This window comes from Muntiacus reevesi, chromosome 14, assembly GCF_963930625.1.
Source record: "Muntiacus reevesi chromosome 14, mMunRee1.1, whole genome shotgun sequence".
Lineage (NCBI taxonomy): Eukaryota > Metazoa > Chordata > Mammalia > Artiodactyla > Cervidae > Muntiacus > Muntiacus reevesi.
The window spans coordinates 45,399,047-45,423,837 of NC_089262.1; the positions used below are offsets into that span (position 1 = coordinate 45,399,047).

The 24,791-nt window shown below is 37.0% G+C and overlaps 1 protein-coding gene across 1 annotated transcript in view; it reads left to right on the forward strand.

The window, feature by feature from the left end:
- The first annotated feature begins 297 nt into the window (after positions 1–297).
- Positions 298–24,791, forward strand: part of DDX4 (DEAD-box helicase 4) — an 82,362-nt gene continuing 57,868 nt past the window's right edge. Inside the window, exons 1-4 of the mRNA XM_065905377.1 lie at positions 298–435; positions 1,474–1,550; positions 8,984–9,044; positions 23,916–23,993. Of these exons, the coding sequence (XP_065761449.1) occupies positions 1,479–1,550; positions 8,984–9,044; positions 23,916–23,993 (211 nt within the window). The 5' untranslated portion in view covers positions 298–435; positions 1,474–1,478. The remainder of the gene's footprint in view (positions 436–1,473; positions 1,551–8,983; positions 9,045–23,915; positions 23,994–24,791) is intronic.

A 24,791-nucleotide genomic window follows, 5' to 3' on the forward strand; every position in this document is an offset into this window, starting at 1 on the left:
GACTGCAGTAGGCAAAAAAGGAAAGTTTAAAGAGGTATGTGGGGGGACGTTTTAATTCCTCTTCTATTTTTAACTTTGACTTGCATTGCTTACATAGGAAAATTCTATAGCCTCTCCAGATTGAGGACCCCGCAGTAAAATCCAGAGAAAGTGACCCACGGTCAGCCTTGTACCCCCAGGCCTAACGGGCCACTCCGTCCGGAACGTAATGAGTCAGCTGATGGCGGCCTCGAACGCGAACACGTAGGGGTAGGAGAGACGGGAGGTGGGGGCGGGACGACATGGCTGCCTGACGCTGATTGGCTGATGGAGCTCGTCGCCTGGTGCCATTTGTTGGTTGGATCAGCGCACCAGACGCACTCTGCGTCCTGCACGTGCAGCCGTTTAAGTCGCGTCAGCGCCTGTGAGGACCCCGGGAGAGCAAGCCGCGGAGAGGTGAGTGGGCCGCTGGCTTTTTTCCCAGTACGGGTTTCATCCCAACGCTCTGGGCTTCCTAGTAGTAGCTGGACTTCGGGCCAAGTGAAGAACGGTTGGGGTGGGTAGGGGTTTGAAGCCGCCCTTTGGGGTCTTTCTTCTTCCTGCCGGAGGGTCCAGTAGCACGGTGAGTGTCCGAAGTCTGGGGTTGAGGCCTGCAGGAAAGGCGAAGGAGCATTTTTGACCACATGGTGCTACACCATCCGTGTTCAGAGAAAAAGACTCTCTAAACACGGATGGTTGTAGAACTGTTAGTGTATACACCCTCTTTGGCGAAACTAGTTGTGGGAGATATTTGGGCCACCTAATCACCCTTCCTTCCCTGCCAAACTTCAAGGCCTTGATCCCTGGTCACTTCCCTCCTCCCCCCGCAAAGAAACTAAATAAACCCCACGCGAAACGTCGTACCCAGTTTTGAAGGGAGAAACCTGGAGTACTATCTGAAAAATTTCCCCTCCCCCTTAATATTCACTAAGACGCATTGGGAACCCTTCGGTGAGAAAATAAATTCTGTCAACAGATTTTGGGGAAAAGCCTGAACTCACCGGGACATGGTGATTACTAGAGTGATTAGATAAGTGGTTCAACTAATTTTTAAAGATAAAAAATTGAAAGTCGCTCAGTCGTGTCCGACTCTTTGCGACGCCATGGACTGTACAGTCCATGGAATTCTTCAGGTCAGAATACTGGAGTGGGTAGCCATTCCCTTCTCCAGGGGATCTTCCCAACCCAGGGATCGAATCCACGTCTCCCGCATTGCAGGCGGATTCTTTACCGTCTGAGCCAAAAGGATGAATATAAACGGTATCTCTCGGTAAGAAACAAAACTTTAATTGCACTTTTTGCAAAAACTTTTGGGGAGGATCAACAGTTAATTGTGTAGTTTGGAGGTATATGTGTGAAATGATGATTTATGCTTTTAAAGGTACAGTTCTGATCTCTGATTCTGACTGAGCCTAAATGTGCATGTTTGTATTTTTATAAAAATTGAACTGGAAGCCACCATGGGAGATGAAGATTGGGAAGCAGAAATAATCAACCCTCATATGTCTTCCTATGTTCCTGTATTTGAGAAGGTAATAAAATTTAAAGTTTGTAGTTATTGAATGCTACAGATTTTATTAGAGTTGAAAATCTCTGTGGTGAGAAAGTTCATCTGTGGTGAGAGGCATGCTGTGCTTCTCCATGTGATTGTTATTAACTGTATTATAGGGAATGATGAAGCATGCTAAGCCCAATAGAAGAAAACAGTCTGACATAATTTAATAATTAAAACCTAAAACGGGTATAATATTATTAGCAACTTAATTTAAATCTCAGTGATTTAGAACTTATTGTGGGTGAAAGCAAGCTTGTGTTAATGTGGTTGAATGTCTCTAAGATACAGTTGTATAGAAAATGGAAAAATAAAAATCGTTTTTGGGTGGCAGTTTGAATTCTGAAATTTGGTTTTATACAAGCAGGGCTCTCAAGATGAAAACATTAGGTTGGTTCAGATGGTAACATCAGTTTGATCTTCAGATGTACAAATCTGCAGATCTTTTTCCTCAATAGCTTTTGAAGAGTTACACTGAAATTTACATGAGGGGATTATGGAGTGGGTTTTTGGATTTTAGTTTTGACTTTAAGATGGTGAACGGAGTCTACTTTGGAAGACAGTGTATTTAATGGATTGCTTTTACATGAGTTTTATTTACTTGAAAATGTCTTCTAAAGTCAATTTGTTTTCCTTTTAGAATTTCCAGTTTGTATTTATGTTAGTCAATTCTGACACTTTATGTTTCAAGTGATGTCTTAATAGAAATTCTTAGTTTACCCCCAAACATAAAATTTAATTCTTTGTCTTTCTTGAATTTGGCCTGTTTGCATATAAACTTTAGATTAAAATACCTAAGATGTTAATCTGAATTTATCATGTTTCTTGCTTTGGGACTTATTTTAGAAATAACTTCTTTGTATATTAACTTTTTATAGTCTTCTTTATGTTACAATCTCGTTAAGAGTATTGTAAGACCAGAAGAGGAGAAACATTACCTACAGTCTCGCTCACTAGCACAAATGCTCTGTTCAGGTTTTAGTAAGTTTTCTTCTATATTTCCCAAACACATTTTTACATGGATTCTAATGATTGTACGTAATAGCAATTTTTGATTTCAGCTTTTTCACTCTTCAGCACTAGCTATTTCATATTACTAACTTCCTAAAAAATAATTTCATATGGGTATGTAGTATTTAATGGACTAGAACTACCACAACATAATTGATTTTCTTTTGGTAGAAATTAAAGTGTTATGTTTGCACTGCAGTATTGTCATGAATAGCTACAGTTTATTGTTTACTTTGGGAGTATTTTTTTCAAAAATGGAATTACTTGGTCAGATAATTTTCTATGGTTCTTTTTTTCCCAGGCTCTTCATAGATTTGTTGTAATACACAGTTTAACTCATAGGTACAGATGTTCTTCCACTTGGACTTGTCTAATTTTTACTTTTTCTTACAATGAGATTTTGTCTTAACTAAGTATTCAAATAGTATACTGCACTGTAGAATGTTGTGCATGGTTATTGCAAAGGGAGTCTGAAATTGAGGATCGTCAACTGACAGGCTTCCAGATTTACCTTTTGGGAGTCTTAGTGTTATTCAGTAACATACTTTGTTTCTTGATGTTGGTCATACTGATTGAATATTAATTATGTTAATATTTCTACCTTACAATTCTTGGTACATATCTGTGTGGGGTCAATTTGTAGTAAATTTTTTGCATTTGTCCACAAACTTAACACCTGGTGCTAGGTGTGCAGTTAGTAATTTGACCTACTTGACTTATTGACTTGAAGGAACATGATGCATTCAGTGGCTTTGTTTGCTTGTCTTCGTTGAATAAGATGTGTAGAAGCTAAGGATGAACACATGACATTTTTATGTAGGAGAAATCTGAGGTCTTCAGCCTGTTTTCTTTTAAAGGCACTATTTGATTGGTTGTTCTAATTGGATTTCTGTTCCAAAAAGCAACTGGGCTTCCCTTTTGTTCAATTTGTATTGGCTCTGAGATAATCTTGGATTGGTAATAATATCTGATCAGCCTTTTCTTAATTTAAAAAATTGGGAGTATAGTTGATTTACAATGTTGTGTTTCTCCTCTACAGCAAAATAGGTCAGTTATACATATACATATATTCATTCTTTTTTATTTTCTACTCTTAAATAGGTCTTTACAAAGTATTGAATAGAATTTCCTGTGCTATGCAGTAGGTTCTTATTATGTGGTAAGCCTTTTCTGAATGCTGCTAAGGATCCTTCTTTGGAGATTTAGCATTAACACAGGCTTATATAATTTTGAACTAATAGGTTGCTTTTCTGGTAGTTTTTAGAACCTACTTCAGTGTTCTTGCCTGGAGAATTCCAGGGATGGGGTCACACAGAGTCGGACACGGCTGAAGTGACTTAGCAGTAGTAGCAGCAGCAGTTAGAACTTCCTAATGCTAGTTTTTGAAGTGAGTGTACCATGTGGGAATAGAATAATAAAAAATGTGAGGTTGAGAAATATTTGGTAATCTAGAAGTTACAGTAGTCCAGAAATGGTTAGGGATTTGCATATTGTGTGCACACTTGTTGGGGTGAGAGATGAAATGGATGAGCGTGATGACTAATAGGCTACTGGGTTTGCTTGCTAGATGTAATATTTCTTATTAAATGACCGATGAGTCTACACATTCATCTCTTCTGTCTGATCTTTTTGCTTTTTTTCTGGCGTATTTCAGAAGGCATATATACTCTTGTGATTAAAGTGGAAACTGCTTAAGATAATTAGTCCATCCACAATTATTATTTTGAAATTTATAACATTTGAAATAATGTTAAGTTTTAAAATTTCTAAATTGGTTCACTTGGATGAGTAAAGAGGTTATAAATGTTTTATAGCTAAGTGTTCTAAAAATAGGTAATGTTAAGACCTAAGACTCATTCAACAAGTTTTTTTGAGCCTTATTAGATGCTGGAGCTAGTGGTAGACATGATAGATAAGAGGCTTGCTGGCATGGATGTTGTATTTTACCGGAGGAGACAGAATAAGCACATTAAAAATCATACACTAATAGTGAAAATTATTAAATAGTAATAGTAATAAAATAATCAGGAAACTCTCTGTGTGTGAGGGAGAGGAAGATTGGTATGGTAGATTTAGATCATATGGAGAGGAAAATATTCCTTGAGACTATGACTCATGAGCCGGAGACCTGAAAGAGCCCCAATAACACATGATGTGCAGAGATCTGAAGAGAGAACAAACTTAGGGTATCAGGACAACAGGAAGAAGTATAATGTGTTAGTTTCGTATAGATGCTGTAACAAATTATCACAAACTAGATGGCTTACAGTAACAGAAAAATTTCTCTTATAGTTTTGGAGGCCAGAAGTTAGAAACCATGGTCTCAGCAGTGTTGTTTTCCTTCAGTAGGCTCTTGGAGAGAATCCATGCTTCTTCCAACTTCTAGTGGTTTTAGGCCGCTTTGGCTTGTGGCTGCATCTCTTTCTATTGTCTTCACTGGGCCTTCTCTGTGTTTGTGTTAATACCCTTGGCCTTTCATAAGGACACTTGTGATGACATTTAGGGCCCACTTAGACACTCCATTGTTCTTGCCTGGAGAATCCCAGGGACGGGGGAGCCTGGTGGGCTGCCGTCTATGGGATCACACAGAGTCGGACACTACTGAAGTGACTTAGCAGCAGCAGCAGCAGATAGTCTAGGGTAATCTCCTCATTTCAAAATTCTTAGTTATATCAGCCAGAACTTCTTTTTTTTTCAAATAATATAGCACATTTTTCAGAAATTAGGGCTTGATATCATTGAGTGGACGTTATTCAATCTACTATAGCTGCTGCTGCTGCTAAGTCGCTTCAGTCGTGTCCAACTTTGTGTGACCCCATGGACGGCAGCCCACCAGGCTCCTCTGTCCCTGGGATTCTCCAGGCAGGAATACTGGAGTGGGTTGCCATTTCCTTCTCCAGTACATGAAAGTGAAAAGTGAAAGTGAAGTTGCTCAGTTGTGTCTGGCTCCTAGCGACCCCATGGACTGCAGCCTACAGGCTCCTCCGTCCATGGGATTTTCCAGGCAAGAGTACTGGAGTGGGTTCCATTGCCTTCTCTGCTACTATAGCTAGTATAGAGCTATTTCAAATCCTAAAAGATGATGCTGTGAAAGTGCTGCACTCAATATGCCAGCAAATTTGGAAAACTCAGCAGTGACCATAGGACTGGAAAAGTTCAGTTTTCATTTCATTCCCAAAGAAAGGCAATGCCAAAGAATTTTCAAACTACCACACAGTTGCACTCATCTCATGCTCTAGCAGAGTAATGCTCAGAATTCTCAAAGCTAGGCTTCAGCATGAACCATGAACTTCCAGATGTTCAGGCTGGTTTTAGAAAAGGCAGAGGAACCAAAGATCAAATTGCCAACATCTGTTGGATCATAGCAAAAGCAAGAGAATTCCAAAAAAACACCTACTTCTGCTTCATTGACTATGCTAAAGATTTTGACTGTGTGGAGCGCTACAAACTGTGTTAAATTCTTAAAGAGATGGGAATACCAGACCACCTGACCTGCCTCCTAAGAAACCTGTATGCAAGGCCAGAAGCAACAGTTAGAACTGGACATGAAACAATGGATTGGTTCCAAATTGGGAAAGGAGTACGTCAAGGCTGTATATTGTCACTCTGCTTATATAACTTATATGTAGAGTACATCTTGTGAAATGCCGGGATGAATGTAGCACAAGCTGGAATCGAAATTCCCGGGAGAAATACCAATAACCTCAGATTATGCAGATGATACCAGCCCTATGGCCAAAAGCAAAGAGGAACTAAAGAGCCTCTTGATGAAAGTGAATGAGGAGAGTAAAAAAGGTGGCTTAAAATTCAACATTCAGAAAATGAAGTTCATGGCATCTGGTCATCACTTTATGGCAAATAGATGGGGAAACAATGGAAACAGTGAGAGACTATTTTCTTGGGTTTTAGAATCACTGCAGATGGTGACTGCAGTCATGAAATTAAAAGATGCTTGCTCCTTGGAAGGAAAGCTATGATCAACCTAGATAGCATATTAAAAAGTGGAGACATTACTTTGTCAACAAAGGGCCACCTAGACAAAGCTATGGTTTTTTGAATAGTCATGTATGGATGTGAGAGTTGGACCGTAAAGAAGGCTGAGTGCCAAGGATTGATCCTTTTGAACTGAGATGTTGGAGAAGACTCTTGAGAGTTCCTTGGACTGCTAGGAGATCAAACCTGTCAATCCTAAAGGAAATCAGTCCTGAATATTCATTGGAAGAACTGTTACTGAAGCTCCAATACTTTGGCTACCTGATTCAAAGAGTTGACTCATTAGAAAATACCCTGATGCTTGGAAACACTTGATGGCAGGAGTAGAAGAGGATGACAGAAGATGAGATGGTTGGATGGCATCATGTGACTCAATGGACATGACTTTGAACAACCTCTGGGAGATGGTAAAGGACAGGGATGCCTGGCGTGCTGCAGTCTATGGGTCGCAAAGAGTCGGACATGGCTGAGTGAGCAACAACAAATTTCTAGTATGGCTAAACTATAGTAAGATAAGGCAAGATTTGTAGAAAATGAAATCTGAGAAGGGAAGAGAAAAGGAAGAGAGGGAGAGGGCCCTCAAGATAGAAGTGGACATATAGTTGATAGAACTCGATGGCCTGGATATGGGGAACACAAGAGAGAGTGATGCTAAGTTTTTATATTGAAGCAAGTAGATGGATGATGGTGCTCATTACTGAAATGGGAAATATGTGGAAGATGAACCAATTTGGGAGGGAAAAAAATCAAGAATTCTATATTTGCAGTGTTGAATTTCAGATGCCTAAGAAAAGATTTAAGTAAGGATACTAGTCATTAGTTGTTGCATAGGAGAGGGATCAGAGCTGTAGGTACAAATTTGGAATTTATCTATTTTAATAGGATGTAAATCTGTGAGAGTGGAGTGGGTAAAGTTGGATTGAATAAAACAGACTTAGAGGGCTCTGCCATGAACTGTGGGGCACTTTGATTTTAAAAGTACATTAGCTGGGGAGCTGGCAAAGGAGACTATGGAGGGAGTGGCCATGGGGCAAGAGGAAAACCTGGGAAGGATGTGTTCCCTAAGCCAGAGAAGAAAGTAGTCTGTCGTTTCAAATGCTGCTGAGAGCTCTGGCAGGATGAAGCTTAAAAGTAGTAATTTTATTACATAATATGCTTATTATAAGCTTTTTCAGTGCAAAGGTGAGGATGGAGGCTAGCAAGAGTAGCTTGAAGGAAATACGGAATGTGAGAAAACAGAGGCAGCAAATGTAGATAAATTTTTTGCCTATAATGGAGCAGAGAAATGATAGAGTAGCTGGAAGGGAGTATGAAGTTACTTTATTTTTAAGGTAATGAAAAATGTTAAGATTTTATGATGAAAGATGAATTCTATTGAAAAAAATTTTTTTTCAAAATTTGCCTTAGAATGTGTGTGGGATGTTAAATTCCATCTTCTGAAGATTGTTTAGTAATAATAATTTTTCAGTTGTTTGGTGTCAGAGTGTTTCATTACTTTTTATCAGTTATATGAAGCTGAATGTTAGAACACTTATAAAACTAGCCTCTTTGGGGGCTATATTCGTCCAGTAGTATTTTGGATACTTTCTTAGAAAAGAGAAAAAAAGTCTTCAATGTTTCACTTTAAATCAGGAAAGCTGGGTTACTTTTCTTGTTTGTCTTATCATCTATGGTAATCATAAATTGGAACTTTTTACTGTAGCAGTTATCAAAATCCCCAGCCATTTCAAAGATTTTATCGTATGTATTTAGTAAGTTAGAAAAATAATTGAATGTCTTTTGAACTTTATAAAGGTAGTTTTTAAAGTCAGTGTCTTTTGTGAAAGAAATTTTGGAGCAAAAGTGTTACCTGACGATGTTAATACCTACCTTGGTGCACTCCCTCCAGCTTTAGGTTTATTTAAAGAAACTTATTTGGCAAAAATATTGTGATTTTTCTAATTCAGTCAGTTAATTGAAGTGTTATCTGTAAACTTTAGGTCACTTTTTGTGCTTAAATTATTGAATTTGATTTTGAAGAATTTCAGAGCTCTGTTCAAAAGTTTTGCCTTTAGTATTGGAAACTTGTTTGAGAGAAAACAGCCTGTTACATACCTAGATGAATTGAGGAAGGCTTTTTTCCAATAAAACTTTATTTATAAAAACTGGTAGCCCACCCGATTTGGCTTGTGGCTATAGTTTGCTGACCATTGTTTTAAGTGATATATTAGTATGCTATATATACAATTTTAAAGTGAAGGTGTTTTAGAGTAGTAATAAAGGAACATGCAATGACCCAGGAAGTCTTACGTTCTTTAATTGTTTTGTTATGGACAAAACCCAGTTGTTAAAACTTTCTAGTATTTATGAGATAGATTACTCATTTTTATTATTCAAAATAGAAAACTAATCTTTTCTTTTTTCTTACAGGATAGGTATTCTTCTGGAGCAAATGGAGGCACTTTTAACAGGACTCTGGCTTCATCATCAGGTATGTGTTAAGGCAAAAATGCAGAACTGTTTTTAGCTTAAGGGCTTCATCCACTGGATGAGAAGCAGACTAATAGATACCTTGTCAAGGATGTTTTTTAAATTTTCTAGTGAGACGTTTTGACTTGAAATATTTTGGGTTGGGAGCCTCTTAAAATTAAAGGAAGGGAGAGAAGAGAGAGTGTAGTGTTACAGTGTGTCCTTCGATTTAGTGGGTTTGCTGTAAAACCTTTGCCCAGCCTCTAGGTTGCATATTTGGCTTTCAGGCTGCTATGGGAATTGTCAGGATTCCCTATATAAGGCATTTGGAGAGTAGACTCAGGTGTTGAAGCAGGTTACAATGATGGTGACCTGTCAGGATAGCAACTATTTAAACCAAACTCATATCACATTAATACATATAAATCCCTGGCATTCCTATACACTAACAATGAGAAAATAGATATAGGAATTAAGGAAACAACCCTATTCACCATTACGTCAAAAAGAATAAAATACTTAGGAATAAATTTACCTCAAGAAACAAAAGACCTATATTTAGAAAACTGTAAAACACTGATGAAAGAAATCAAAAGATGACACAAATAGATGGAGAAATATACCATGTTCCTGGATTGGAAGAATCAAATAGTGAAAATGATACACTACACAAAGCAATCGATAGATTCAATGCAATCCCTATCAAGCTACCAATAACATTTTTCACAGAACTAGAACAAATAATTCCACAATTTGTATGGAAGCACAGAAAACCTCGAATAGCCAAAGCATCTTGAGAATGAAGAATGGAACTGGAGGAATCAACCTGCCTGACTTCAGACTATACTATAAAGCTACAGTCATCAAGACAGTATGGTACTGGCACAAAAAGAGAAATATAGATCAATGGAACAAGATAGAAAGCCCAGAGATAAATCCATGCAGCTATGAACACCTTATCTTTGGCAAAGGAGGCAAAAATATGCAATGGAGAAAAGACAATCTCATTAACAGGTGGTGCTGGGAAAACTGGTCAACCACCTGTAAAAGAATGAAACTATAACACTTTCTAACACCATACACAAAAATAAACTCAAAATAAATTAAAGATCCAAATGTAAAACCAGAAATTATAAAACTCCTAGAGGAAAACATAGGCAGAACACTCTCTGACATAAATCACAACAGGATCCTCTATGACCCACCTCCCAGAGTAATGGAAATAAAAGCAAAAAAAAAAAAAAAATGGGACCTAATTAAACTTAAAAGCTTTTGCACAACGAAGGAAACTATAAGCAAGTTGAAAAGACAGCTTTCAGAATGGGAGAAAATAATAGCAAACAAAGCAACTGACAATCTAAAAAATACACAAGCAGCTCATGCAGCTCAATTCCAGAAAAATAAACAACCCCGTCAAAAAATGGGCCAAAGAACTAAACAGACATTTCTTCAAAGAACACATACAGATAGCTAACAAACACATGAAAAGATGCTAGCATCACTTATCATCAGAGAAATGCAAATCAAAACCACAGTGAGGTACCATCTCATGCTGGTTAGAACGGCTGCTATCAGAAAGTCTACAAGCAATAAATGCTGGAGAAGGTGTGGACAAAAGGGAACCCTCTTACCCTGTTGGTGAGAATGCAAACTAGTACAGCCACTATGGGGAACGGTGTGGAGATTCCTTAAAAAACTGGAAATAGAATTGCCATATGACCCAGTAGCCCCACTGCTGGGCACACACACTGAGGAAACCAGAATTGAAAGAGAGATGTGTACCCCAATGTTCATTGCAGCACTATTTACAGTAGCTAGGACATGGAAGCAACCTAGATGTCTGTCTGCAGATGAATGGATAAGAAAGTTGTGTTACATATACACAATGGAATATTACTTAGCTATAAAAAGAACATATTTGAGTTAGTTCTAATGAGGTGGATGAAACTGGAACCTATTATACATAGTGAAGTAAGTCAGAAAGAAAAACACCAATAACAGTATATTAGTGCATATATATGGTGGAATTTAGAAAGATGGTAACAGTGACCCTCTATGCGAGATGGCAAAAGAGACACAGATATAAAGTACAGGCTTTTGGACTCTGTGGGAGAAGGCGAGGATGGGATGATTTTAGAGAATAGCATTGAAACATGTATATTACCGTATGTGAAATAGATGACCAGTCCAAGTTCGATGGTTGAAACAGGGCACTCAAAGCTGGTGCACTGGGACAATCCAGAGGGATGGGATGGGGAGGTAGGTGGGAGGACGGTTTGGAACAGCCTTGTTCCAAACAAGGAACACCTGTGGCTCTACACGGGTACAGCTGTGTACACCTGTGGCTGATTCATGTCACTATATGGCAAAACCCACCACAATATTGTAATTAACCTCCAATTAAATAAATTAATTAAAAAAGTAAAATATTTAATTAAAAAAAGATAATATGAGCTTCTTTGGGATCTGAAAACTAACTTAGGGAGGTCCTTGGCAAATAAGAGAAACAAATCAAGATAAGGGAGCTGTTGTTTTTCCCCATCACTTGTCTCCATCTTGTTCGCCTACATTTTTTATAAAGTTGAGAAGATAGGTGGAAGTGGTAGGACCTGGGCTAGAAAATTAATCTCATGACAGTAGTCTTTGATTTTGTTGAAGTTCACAGCAGGCTAATATGCTACTTCTATTTTTTCAATTAAAAAAATACATATAACAACAAAATTTACTGTATTAACCATTTTAAATGTACTATGCAGTGATATTAAGTACCTTCATGTTGCTGTGCAACCATGATCACCGTCTACCTCTGAAACTTTTTCAACTTCCCAAACTGAAATTTCATACCCGTTAAACAATGACTCAACAATCCCTCCTTCTCCTCAGCTCTTGGCAACCATTGTTTACTTTCTATGAATTTAAGTTACTATGAATTTTCTATGAGTCTCTGTGAGTAACTGCTTCTTTTAAGTCTTACTCTAATGTAAGACAGGGGCCTTCTTGGTGGCTCAGTGGTACAGAATCCACCTGCCAATGCAGGAGGTGTGTGTTCGATCCCCAGTCAGGAAAATCCTCTGGAGAAGGAAATGGCAACCCACCCCAGAATTCTTGCCAGGGGAATCCCATGGACAGAGGAGCCTGGTGGGCTACACAGCCCATGGAGTTGCAAAAGAGTCAGACACGACTTTGTGACTAAAACAACAACTAATGCAAGAGAGAGGGCCTGGTGACACCAGGTAGTTTCATTTCGCTCATCAAAAATTTGTAAATGAAGTAAAACATTTTATAGTTAAGGGAGCTACTGGCTCACTGAAGCCTGTCCTAATGTGAAAATACCTGTGGAGAGGTAGTTTATAAAATGTGAAGAGGGGTTGAGAGAGTTCATCAGGTTAAAGCAAATTTAATTCCCATGTTCACCTTAAGTTCAGAGTAATCCTCTTGATAGAAGGAAGTCAAGTTTAGAAGAATTGCTTTTGTTATTGTCAAGATACACTTATCTTTTGTAAACTTTTAAATGCAGCAGTTTAATATAGAATATCCTGATTGTGAAAAGTTTATGAAATTTCTGCCTGCTGAAACCCCAGCAAAAGGCTAATAACCATGTGTATGTGTATGTACTTGAAGTATTCAAAGAAGAAAATTAGGTGAAAGTATTCTATACTTAACATATCTATATGCATAGATCATTGTGTAATCAAAAGAAACCATCTTCTGTGAGGTGTCAAAGATAAGTGTCATAAAGGAATGAAAGTTTGAATCTATAGTATATTAAGGTGTAACATTACTTTGTAGTGAAGTCATCAATAAGCTAGATTGAAATAGCCACCAGCTAAAAATGTGGACTTTTCTTGGCATTAGATTTTGAGTGTTCAGACTAATGAAGTAAAATCAATAATGAAAAATATAGCTTGCCTGTTTACCTTCTGAATAACAAGTACTTTGGTATCTCTTTTTTAATTGATTTTTTTCATGAAAACAGATTTTCTTATTACAGAAATACATACCAGGGCAATGAATGCCATCCTAAGTTACTATCTAAATACTCTTATTGCAAAAAACCAACAAAATTTAAAAACTTAAATATAGTGGTGAAAAGAGAAAATAATCTGAAATCTTGACTCCCAGGTTTAACCACTTTTGTTAAACTCTGTTTTGTTTAAGTCTGTTGACTCTGGTATTTTAGATTTCTTTCTCTTTAAAAAAATATATATTTACTTATTTGTCTGAGTCTGCTCTGTTGCAGCGTGTGAGCTTCTCTCTAGTTGAGGCATGTAGGCTCAGTAGCTTAGTTGCCCTGAGACATGTCGGATCTTAGTTCCCCAACCAGGGATTGAACCTGTGTCCCTTTCATTGGAAGGCAGATTCTTTTTTTTTTTTTTTAATTAATTTATTTTAATTGGAATCTAATTACTTTACAATATTGTGGTGGGTTTTGCCACACAAAATGCCTGACTACCAGGTTTATCTGTATTGCCAATTGTTGTAGTTAATTTATAATTATACTCTGTTGTGTGAATATACCATATATTTAATACTTTGTAATACAGTACAGAACACAATATATGTAAAACTCTTGTGTGACTGTACCACATATTTGAATTCTTTTTTTAATGCACATTTGAGTTGCTTCCTTTGTTGTTGTTACAAGCAAAGCTACCATGAACATCTCTTATTTTCCCTTGTTTGATAAATGTATGTTTTAGGTCATGAATGGTGTTGAACTGTATTATGTACTTTAATCTGTGGAGATAAGTAGTTTTTTAATCTGTTAATGTTGTTAATTAATTACCTTTTTAGATGTTCTGATGTTAAACACCCTTGCATACTGGAATAAACTCAACTTGGTCGTACTGTTGTACCTGTTCAGTTTACTATTGGGATTGATTTGCTAATATGCATTTTTGAGATTTTTATATTCACTCATGAGTGAAAGAGGTTTATAATTTTCTTCTGTCTTGTCATATCATAATTACTATGGCCTTGTGGAATGAATTTGGGGAATAATTCCTCTTTCTGTTTTCTGGTAGAATTGTATAATGTTGGAATGATTTGTTCTTTGAGAGTTTGGTAGAACTCACCTGTGAAACTACATTTAAATAGGTACGATACAGAGATTTGAGTATTGGTTCACTTTCTGTAGGACAGTTTTGTTGGTTTTTATTTTCTTGAGTCAGTTTTGGCGAATCAGAACTTTGTTCTATGTCTTTTTTTAGATTTCAGATGTAAGTGATATTATATGATGTTTGTTTTCATTTTTCTGACATGCTTCACTTAGTATGTTATTCTCTGGCTCTATCCATGTTGCTTCAGATGACATTATTTGTCTTTTTTTAAATGACTGAGCAGTATTCCATTGTGTGTGTGTGTGTGTGTGTGTATTTATCCTTTCCTCTGTTGATGGGCATTTAGATTTCTTCCATGTCTTGGTTGTTATAAATAGTGCTGTTATTAACATTGGGGTGCATGGGGATGTATGTATCTTTTCAAATTAGAATTTTCTCCAGATACATGCCTAGTAGTGAGATTGCTGGATCATATGGTAACTTACTTTTTTAAGGAACCTCCGTAATGTATGGAGGTTTTCCATAGTGGCTGCACCAGTTTACATTCCCCCCAACAGTGTAGGAGGGTTCCTTTTTCTCCACACTCTCTTCAGGGTTTATTATTTTATGACAAACCCACAGCCAACATAGTGGTTTATTTTCAGGACCTTTTAGTGATAGCCATTCTGACTGATATGAGGTTATGCCTCATTGTAGTTTTGATTTGCATTTCTCTGATAGTTAGCGGTGTTGAGCATCTTTTCATATGCCTGTTGGCTGTCTGTATGTCTTCTTTGGAGAAATGTTGGTTTAGGTGTTCAGCCCATTTTGTAATTGGGCTGTTTGTGTTTTTTGTTATTGAGCTGTTTGCATGAGCTGTTTGTACATTTTTCAGATTAATCCATTGTCGGTCCTATCATTGGCAGATATTTTCTTTCATTTTGTAGTGTGTCTTTTAATTTTTTGTTGTTGTTGTTTCCTTTGCTGTGCAAAAGCCTATAAGTTTGATTAGGTTCCATTTGCTTGTTTTTGTTTTTATCTCTATTGCCTTGGGAGAGTAACCTAGGAGAACATTGGGTAAGATTTATTTCAGAGAATGTTTTGCCTTTCTTCTCTTTTAGGAGTTTTTAATGTGATTTTAAAAAAGGATTTTCATTAATTTTCCCTTTCTGATATTTCATTGTAAGTGTTAAAAAATGCAACAGATTTCTGTATGGTAATCTTGTATCCTGCTACCTTGCTGATTTTATCAGTTCTAGTAGTTTTTTGTGTGGAGTTTTTAGGGTTTTCTGTATATATTATCATGCCATCTGCATATAATGACAGTATTACCTCTTCCTTTTCAGTTTGGACGTCTTTTATTTTTCTTATCTCATTGCTGTGGCTAGGACTTCCAATACTATGTTGAATGGAAATGGTGAGAGTGGGCATATTGTTTCAAATTTTAGTAAGAAGGCTTTCAGCTTTTCGGTTTTGAGTACTATGTTGGCTGTGGGTTTGTCATAAATAGCTTTTATTATGCTTAGGTACACTCCTTCCATACCCACTTTGCTAAGAATTTTTATCATGAATGGGTGTTGAATTTTATCACTTTTCCTGCATCTGTTGAGATGATCATGTGGTTTTTGTCTTTTGTCAGTATGGTGTATATGTTGAACCATTCTTTTGACCCTGTGATGAATCCAGCTTGATTATGGTATATGACTTTTTATGTGTTGTTGGATTTGATTTGCTAATATTTCTTGAGAATTTTTGCATCTATATTCACCAGAGGTACTGGCCTGTAATTTTCTTTTTTGGTTAATGTCTTTGCCTGGTGTCAGGGTGATGGTGATGTCATAGAATCACTTTGGGAGTGTTCCTTCTCAGTCTTAAGGAAGAGTTTGAGGAGGATTGGTTCATGTTTTTCTTTGTGTGTTTGGTAGAATTTTCCATTTAAGCCATCCAGTTCTGGACATGTGTTTATAGGGAACCTTTCTTTCTTTTAGTAATATTTTGATCCCTATATTTTTTTAAATTTAAATTTATTTTTTAATTGAAGGATAATTGGTTTATAGAATTGTGTTCGTTTCTGCCCAGCATCAACATGAATCAGCCATAGGTGTACATATGTCCCCTCCCTCTTGAGCCTCCCTCCCAGCTTCCACCCAGTCCCACCCCTCTAGGTTGTTACAGAGCCCCGGTTTGAGTTCCCTGAGTCATAGAGCAAATTCCAATTGACTGTCTATTTTACATAATGGTAATATAAGTTTCCATGTTACTCTCTCCATACATCCCACCCTCTCCTTCCTCACCATATCCATGTCCATAAATCTCTTCTCTGTGTCTGTGTCTCCATTGCTGCCCTGCAAATAATTTCATCAGTGCCATCTCTCTAGATTCCATATATATGCATTAATATAAAATATTTGTTTTTCTCTGTCTGACTTACTTCACTCTGTATAATAGGCTCTAGGTTCATCCACCTCATTAGAATTGGCTCAAATGCATTCCTTTTTATTGCAGGGAGTTTTTAAATTACAGTTTCTATTTTACTTCTAGAGATCAGTCTGTTCAGATTATCTTTTTCTTCTCGCTTCAGTTTTGGTAGGCTGTATGTTTCTAAAAACTTGTACATTTCTTCTGGGTTGTTTAATTTATTGGCATATAATTGTCCATAGTATTCTCTTATGGGTTTTTGTATTTCTGCAGTATTGGTTGGTATTTATCCCCTTTCATTTCTTGTTTTATTTCTGTCCTCTCTCTCTTTTTCCTGGTTAGCCTGGCCAAGATTGTGGATTTTGTTTGTCATTTCAAAAAACCATGTTTCGGTGTTTTTGCTTTTTTTTCTATTTTTTAATCTCTATTTTAATTTATTTCCTCTTTGATCTTTATTAAATCCCTCTTCCTTTTGACTCTAGTTTTTGTTTGTTCTTCTGTTTCTAATTCTTTAGGTAATAGGTTAGGTTACTTGTTTGAGAGTTTTTCTTGTTTTTTGAGGAAGGCCTGTATCACTATAAATTTCCCTCAAAGGACTGCTTTTGCTGCATCACATAGATTTTGTGTATGGTTATATTTTCATTGTCATTTGCCTCAAGGTATTTTTAAAATTTCCTCTTTGATCTCATTGATCCATTTTTTTTTTAAGTAGCGTGCTGTTTAGTCTCTGTATAATCACTTTTTTCCCTGTTTCTCTGTGATTGATTTCTAACTTCATGCCATTGTGGTCAGAAAAGATGCTTAAAATAATTTCTGTCCTCTAAAATTTGTTGAGGCTTGTTTTGTATCCTAGTATGGGTCTAACCTAGAGAATGATTTATGTGTAATTGAAAAGAATGTGTAGTATATATTTTTTGGGATGTAATGTGACTGGTTCCAAATCAGGAAAGGAATACGTCAAGGCTGTATATTGTCACCCTATTTATTTAACTTATATGCAGAGTACATCTTGTGAAATGCCAGGCTGGATGAAGCACAAGCTGGAATCAAGATTGCCGGTAGAAATATCAGTAACTTCAGATATGCAGATGACACCACCCTTATGGCAGAAATCGAAGAATTAAAGAGCCTCTTGATGAAAGTGAAAGAGGAGGGTGAAAAAGTGGGCTGAAAACTCAACATTCAGAAAACTAAGATCATGGCATCTGGTCCCATCACTTCATGGGAAATAGATGGGAAAATAATGGAAACAGTGAGAGACGTTAGTTTGGGGGGCTCCAAAGTCACTGCTGATGGTGACTGAAGTGATGAAATTAAAAGATGCTTGCTCCTTGGAAGAAAAGCTATGATCAACCTAAACAGCATATTAAAAAGCAGAGACATTACTTGGCCAACAAAGGCCCGTCTCGTCAAAGCTATGGTTTTTCCAGTAGTCATGTATGGATGTGAGAGTTGGAACATAAAGAAAGCTTGGCACTGAAGAATTGATGCTTTTAAACTGTGGTGTTGGAGAACTCTTGAGAGTCCCTTGGACTGCAAGGAGATCCAACCAGTCCATCCTAAAGGAAATCAGTCCTGAGTATTAATTGGAAGGACTGATGCTGAAGCTGAAGCTCCAGTACTTTGGCCACCTGACGCGAAGAACTGACTTTTTTGAAAAAACTCTGATGCTGGGAAAGATTGAAGGTGGGAGAAGAAGGGGATGACAGAGGATAAGATGGTTGGGTGACATCACCGACTTGATGAACATGCATTTGCGTAAGCTCTGGGAGTTGGTGATGGATGGGGAAGCCTGGTGTGCTGCAGTCCATGGGTTCACAAAGAGTCTGAGCAACTGAACTGAATATTCGTCCTGAAAATATCAATTAAGTCTAACTGTTCTAATACATCATTTAGGATCTCTGTTGCCTTATTGATTTTCTGTCTGGAAGATTTGTCCACTGATTTCAGTGAGGTCTTAAAGTCTCCTCTGTTATTGTATTCCCATCCATTTCTCCCTTTAGGTTTGTTAGTATTTGTTTTCTATATTTCAGTTCAGTTCAGTTACTGAGGCATGTCTGACTCTTTGCGACCCCATGGACTGCAGCACCCCAGGCTTCCCTGTCTATCACCAACTCCAGAGCTTACCCAAACTCATGTCCCTTGATCGGTGATGCCATCCAACCATCTCATCCTCTGTCATCCCCTTCTCCTCCCGTCTTCAATCTTTCCCAGCCTCAGGATCTTTTCAAATGTTAGTTCTTCACATCAGGTGGCCAAAGTATTGGAGTTTCCGCTTCAGCATCAGTCCTTCCAATGCATATTCAGGAATGATTTCCATTAGGATTAACTGGTTGGATCTCCTTGCAGTCCAAGGGACTCTCAAGAGTCTTCTCCAACACCATAGTTCAAAAGCATTACTTCTTCAGCACTCAGCTTTCTTTATAGCCCAACTCTCACATCCGTACATGACTGCTGGAAAAACCATAGCTTTGACTAGATGGACTTTTGTTAGCAAAGTAATGTCTCTGCTTTTTAATATGCTGTTTAGGTTGATCATGGCTTTTCTTCCAAGGAGTAAGCATCTTTTAATTTCATGGCTGCAGTCACCATCTGCCATGATTTTGGAGCCCCCCAAAATAAAGTCTCTTGGTGTTTCATTATTTCCCCATCTATTTCCCATGAAGTGATGGGACTGGATGCAATGATCTTCATTTTCTGAATGGTGAATTTTAAGACCACTTTTTCAGTCTCCTCTTTGACTCTCATCAAGAGGCTCTTTAGTTCTTTGCTTCCTGCCATTAGTGTGGTGTCATCTGCATATCTGAGATTATTGATATTTCTCCTGGAAATCTTGATTCTAGATTGTGATTCCTCCAACCCAGCATTTTGCATGATGTACTCTGCATATAAATTAAATAAGCAGGGTGACAGTATACAGCCTTGACGTACTCCTTTTCCTCTTTGGAACCAGTCTTTTGTTCCATGTCCAGTTCTAACTGTTGCTTCCTGACCTGCATACAGATTTCTCAGGAGACAGGTCAGGTGGTTTGGTATTCCCATCTCATTAAGAATTTTCCATAGTTTGTTGAGATCTACACAGTCAAAGGCTTTGGTGTAGTCAATAAAGCAGAAGTAGATATTTTTTTGGAATACATGATTTTTCAGTGATCCAGTGAATATTGGCAATTTGATCTTTGGTTCCTCTGCCTTTTCTAAATCCAGCTTGAACATCTGTAAGTTCACGGTTCATGTACTGTTGAAGCATGGCTTGGAGAATTTTGAAGGTTACTTTGCTAGCATGTGAGATGAGTGCAGTTGTGGGGTAGTTTGAACATTCTTTGGCATTGCCTTTCTTTTGGATTGGAATGAAAACTGACCTCTTCCAGTCCTGTGGCCACTGGCTGAGTCTTCCATATTTGCTGGCATGTTGAGTGCAGCACTTCCACAGCATCATCTTTTAGGATTTCAAATAGCTCAATTGGAATTCCATCTCCTCCACTAGCTTTGTTCGTAGTGATGCTCCCTAAGGCCCATTTGACTTCACATTCCAGGATGTCTGCCTCTAGGTGAGTGATCACACCATCATGGTTATCTGGATCATGAAGATCTTTTTTGTATAGTTCTGTGTATTGGCCACCTCTTCTTAACATCTTCTGCTTCTGTTTGGTCCATACCATTTCTGTCCTTAATTGTGCCCATCTTTGCATGAAATGTTCCCTTAGTATCACTCATTTTCTTGAAGAAATCTCTAGTCTTTCCTATTCTATTGTTTTACTCTTATTTCTTTGCACTGATCACTGAGGAAAGTTTTCTTACCTCTTTGTGCTATTCTTTGGAACTCTGCATTCACATGGGTATATCTTTCCTTTTCTCCTTTTCCTTTCACTTCACTTCTTTTCTCAGCTATTTGTAAGGCCTCCTAAAACAACCTTTTTGCATTTCTTTTTGTTGGGGATGGTCTTGATCACTGCCCTCTGTACTATGTCACGAACTTCCATCCATAGTTCTTCAGGCACTCAATCAGATCTAATCTCTTGAATTTGTTTCTCACTTCCACTGTATAATCGTAAGGGATTTGGTTTAGGTCATACCTGAAGGATCTAGTGATTGTCCCTGCTTTCTTCAGTTTCAGTCTGAATTTGGCAATAAGGAGTTTATGATCTGAGCCACTGTCAGCTCCCGGTCTTGTTTTTGCTGACTGTATAGAGTTCTTCATGTTTCTCTGCGAAGAATATGATATTTTCATATACTTATATGTTTTTATATTTATATATAAGTATTTATTTTAAATATTTTAATATAATTTTAGTATTAAAATATATAAATATTTATATACATTTAGATGCTCCTGTATTGAGTGCGTATGTGTCATTGAGTGTAATATCCTCTTCTTGTATTGATTCTTTTATCATTATATAGTGTCTTTCTTTGACCTTTTTATGGCTTTTGTTTGGGAGTCTGTTTTTTTATATGAGTGTTGCATCCCCCACTTTATTGTCATTTTCATTTGCATGAAATACCTTTTTCCATCTCCTCACTTTCAGTCCTTTGTCCTGGAGTGGGTCATTGGTTTCTTAAAGAACTAGGTTTTGGCTTTATTGAGCCACTATTATATTTTTGTTTCCTATTTCATTATTTTTTGTTGTTAACATTTTTTCTTTAAAGATTTATTTACTTGTGTTTATTTATGGCTGTATTGGGTCATAATTGCTCTGCACAGGCCTTCTCCACTTGTGGTGAGTGGGGGCTACTCTCTAGTTGCAGTGCATGGGCTTCTCATTCCACTGGCTTCTCTTGTTGTGGACCATGGGCACTAGGTGCATGGGCTTCAGTAGTTGCAACTCATGGGCTCTAGAGCTCTGGTTCAGTAGTTGTGGCGCACAGGCTTAGTTGTCCCACCACATGTGGGATCTTCCTGAACTACAGATTGAACCTGTGTCTCCTGCATTGGTGTGTTCTTTACCACTGAGCCACCAGGGAGGCCTGTTTTTACCACCTTTTTTCTCCTTTACTTTTCTGTGATTTATTTTGCTGTTTTTCTAATGTTCTTACTAGTTGAGATGAATGTTTACCTCGTTAATTTTCAGTTCTTATTGTATAAAAATTTAATTTCTGATATGTCATTTTATCATACAGTTCTAAGTATTTCTAAAGTTCCATTGTAATTTTTTTCTTTGAACTGTTTTGTATAGAAGTGTTTTAAAAATATATTTCCAAATGTAAGAGAATTTTAAAATTGTATAATTGAGTTACTCTATCATTAATTGTCAGTGTATAATAGTGATTTGCTATTTTTATAGATTATGCACCATACAAAGTTAGTGTAAAATATTGACTATATTCCTTGTGCTGTATATTACATCCCTGTAGCTAATTTATTTTATAACTAGTAGTTTGTACCTTTTATCTCCCCTTCACCTATTTCATACCTCCCTCACCCTTCTCCCATTTGGCAAACCGCTAGTTTGTTTTCTATATCTGTTCATCTTTTCTGTTTTTGTGTGTTTGTTGACTTGTTTTATTTTTTGGATTCCACATATAAGCAAAAATATACAGTATTTGTCTTCTAGTAATTTTTAATTTGATTGCATTGCAATTAGAGAATTTTGTGTATGTGATTACTGATTTTGAAATTGTTGAATTTACATTTTGGCCTTCCATGTGGTCGGTTTTTATGAATATTCTATTGTTGAAGAAAGTCACCAGTTTAATGTTTTCAGTTCTGTGAATGTTTACAGTGTTCTGCGGATGATTGTAATTTATCTCTTCTCCTTTGACTGTTTTTCTTGACTGTTACAGACAATGCTTATCAAAACATTTTAATGTGTATCTGTGTTACCATGTGAGTATATCCACAGGAAAAAGTATACTAGTATAGTTTCAAAAAGTATTTTCCTTTAAAATTAGGATCAAGATGGATCTAGTTTATAGTTTCAATGTTGTATTTGATTCGTGCTTGTTTCCCTATGTCCTTGAGTAGCCTTGGTATTAAAAAAAATATTTATTGGAATATAGTGTTTTACAATGTTGTGTTAGTTTCTATTGTACAGCAAAGTGAATCAGTTATATATATATTTCCACTTGTTTAGATTTCCTTTCATAGAGCAATGAATAAAGTTCCCTGTGCTATATGGTAGGATTTTCATTAGTTATCTATTTTACACATAGCATCAATAGTGTATATACGTGAATCACAATCTCCCTGTTCATCCTTCCCCCAACCTCCTGCCTCTTGGTATCCATATATTTGTTCTCTATGTTTGTGTCTCTGTTTGTGCTTTGCAAATAGGTTCATCTGTACCATTTTTCTAGATTCCACATTTATGCATTAATATATGATATTTGTTTTTATGACTTGCTTCATTCTGTATGACAGTCTCTAGGTATATCCATGTCTCTACAGGTGACCCAATTTAATTCCTTTTTATGGCCAAGTAATATTCCATTGTCTCTGTGTACCACATCTTCTTTATCCATTTCCTCTGTTGATGGAAAGTTTGCTTGCTTCCCAGTACTGGCTTTTGTAAATAGTGCTTCAGTGAACATTGGAGTGCATGTGTCATTTTGAATTACGTTTTTCTCTGGGTATATGCCCAGTGTTGGGATTGCTGGGTCATAGGGTCCTTCTGTTTGTAGTATTTTTTAGGAACCTCCATATTGTTCTCCATTGTGGCTGTATCAATTAACAGTCTCACCAACAGTGTAAGAGGATCTCTTTTCTCCACACTGTCTCCAGCATTTGTTGTTTGTACACTTTTTGATGTTGGCCATCCTGACTTGTGTGAGGTGATAACTCATCGTAGTTTTGATGAACATTTCTCTAATAATTAGTGATTTTGAGCATCTTTTCATGTGTTTGTTGGTCATCTGTATGTCTTCTTTGGAGAAATGTCTGGTCTTTTGGTGGTGGTTTAGTCACTAAGTCATGTCCGAGTCATGTCCAACTCTTGGAACCCCATGGGCTGTGACCTGCCAGTCTCTTCTGTCCATGGTATTCTCCAGGCAAGAATACTGGAATAGCTTGCTATTTCTTTCTTCAGAGGATCTTCCCAACCCAGAGATCTAACCTGGGTCTTGTGCATTGCAGGTAGATTCTTTATCGACTTAGCTATGAGGAAAACCCATCTAGGTCTTCTACTATATTCATATTAGCAAACTGTTTTCCAGTCAGTCATGGTTGGGAAAAGTTATATTCTTTTTTTGATTTTCAGTATCTTTAATTATGAGTGAGAGTTAGTCAGCATTTTTTTCTTTTGGAGGACTACCTATTCTTATTCATAGCCCATTTTTCTACTAGGCTACTCATCTTTCTTTTTTTTTTTTTTCATCTTTCTTACTGCTATGTAAAATTCCTCCTATGCTCTGTGGATGGCACATTTAGATGGTTTAAAGCTTACTTACCACCAGGATACTTTTTTGTTATTTTGACTTGCTTCAAATGTTATTTACTTTAGAAATGGGTGATGGATCATCTCAAAGAGATCATTTCATGAGAAGTGGATTTGCCTCTGGGAGGAATTTGGGAAACAGAGGTAAGTATCTTTCTTTAATCATCTGTTATAATAGGTGAATAGTGGAATGAATAGAGGCTTTTATGGCTGTTTAGTGCAAGGTTAAATCTGATATAACTTGGTGTACAGTAGACTTTGTTGGGATGATGAGTTTTTTTTTAATACCAGTATTCTTTTCACTGTTTTACATTTTAAGATAGTAGGAAATAGTTGAATTGATTAGATGGGTAGTTTGGTTAAAGAGAGTTGCTTCCCAGAGCTGTTTCTTGATGTGTTGTTAGTTATTATTCCCATTGGCATAGGAGGAATGGGAGAAACTCCAGAGACTAGAGTGTGAAGGACCTCTTTCTTAAGTTTTATGTTTCTCAAGAAAAGGCAGTATGTGAAACAGTTCTGTTAGCTCACTAGTGTTAAGAGATTGTTTTCCCCAAATTGAAAGTTTTTATTGTCACTTTCAGAACAACCAGCACTAGATTTGACAGATAATGACACAGCAAAATACTTTCCTCCATTCCATTTTTAGATTTATTAAAATGCTGAAAATATTCTGCACTGTGTTTTATTACACTGCAACAAAATACTATTAGAACCTCAAATGGTCATATGAATTTTTAAATAAATTTCTCTTATGGGGCCATAAGCTAGGGTTAATAGTTTTAAATATACATGACACTTACTCTTGAATTTATTAAATGTTAGTTTTTGAAAATTTTGGTATTTGTATATATTTTTATCCATTGGAAACTGAAAGTTGGTATATGGTATTTCATTTGCTACTTGGAAAACTTAATTTTTAAAGATACAGTTAACATAAGTGTG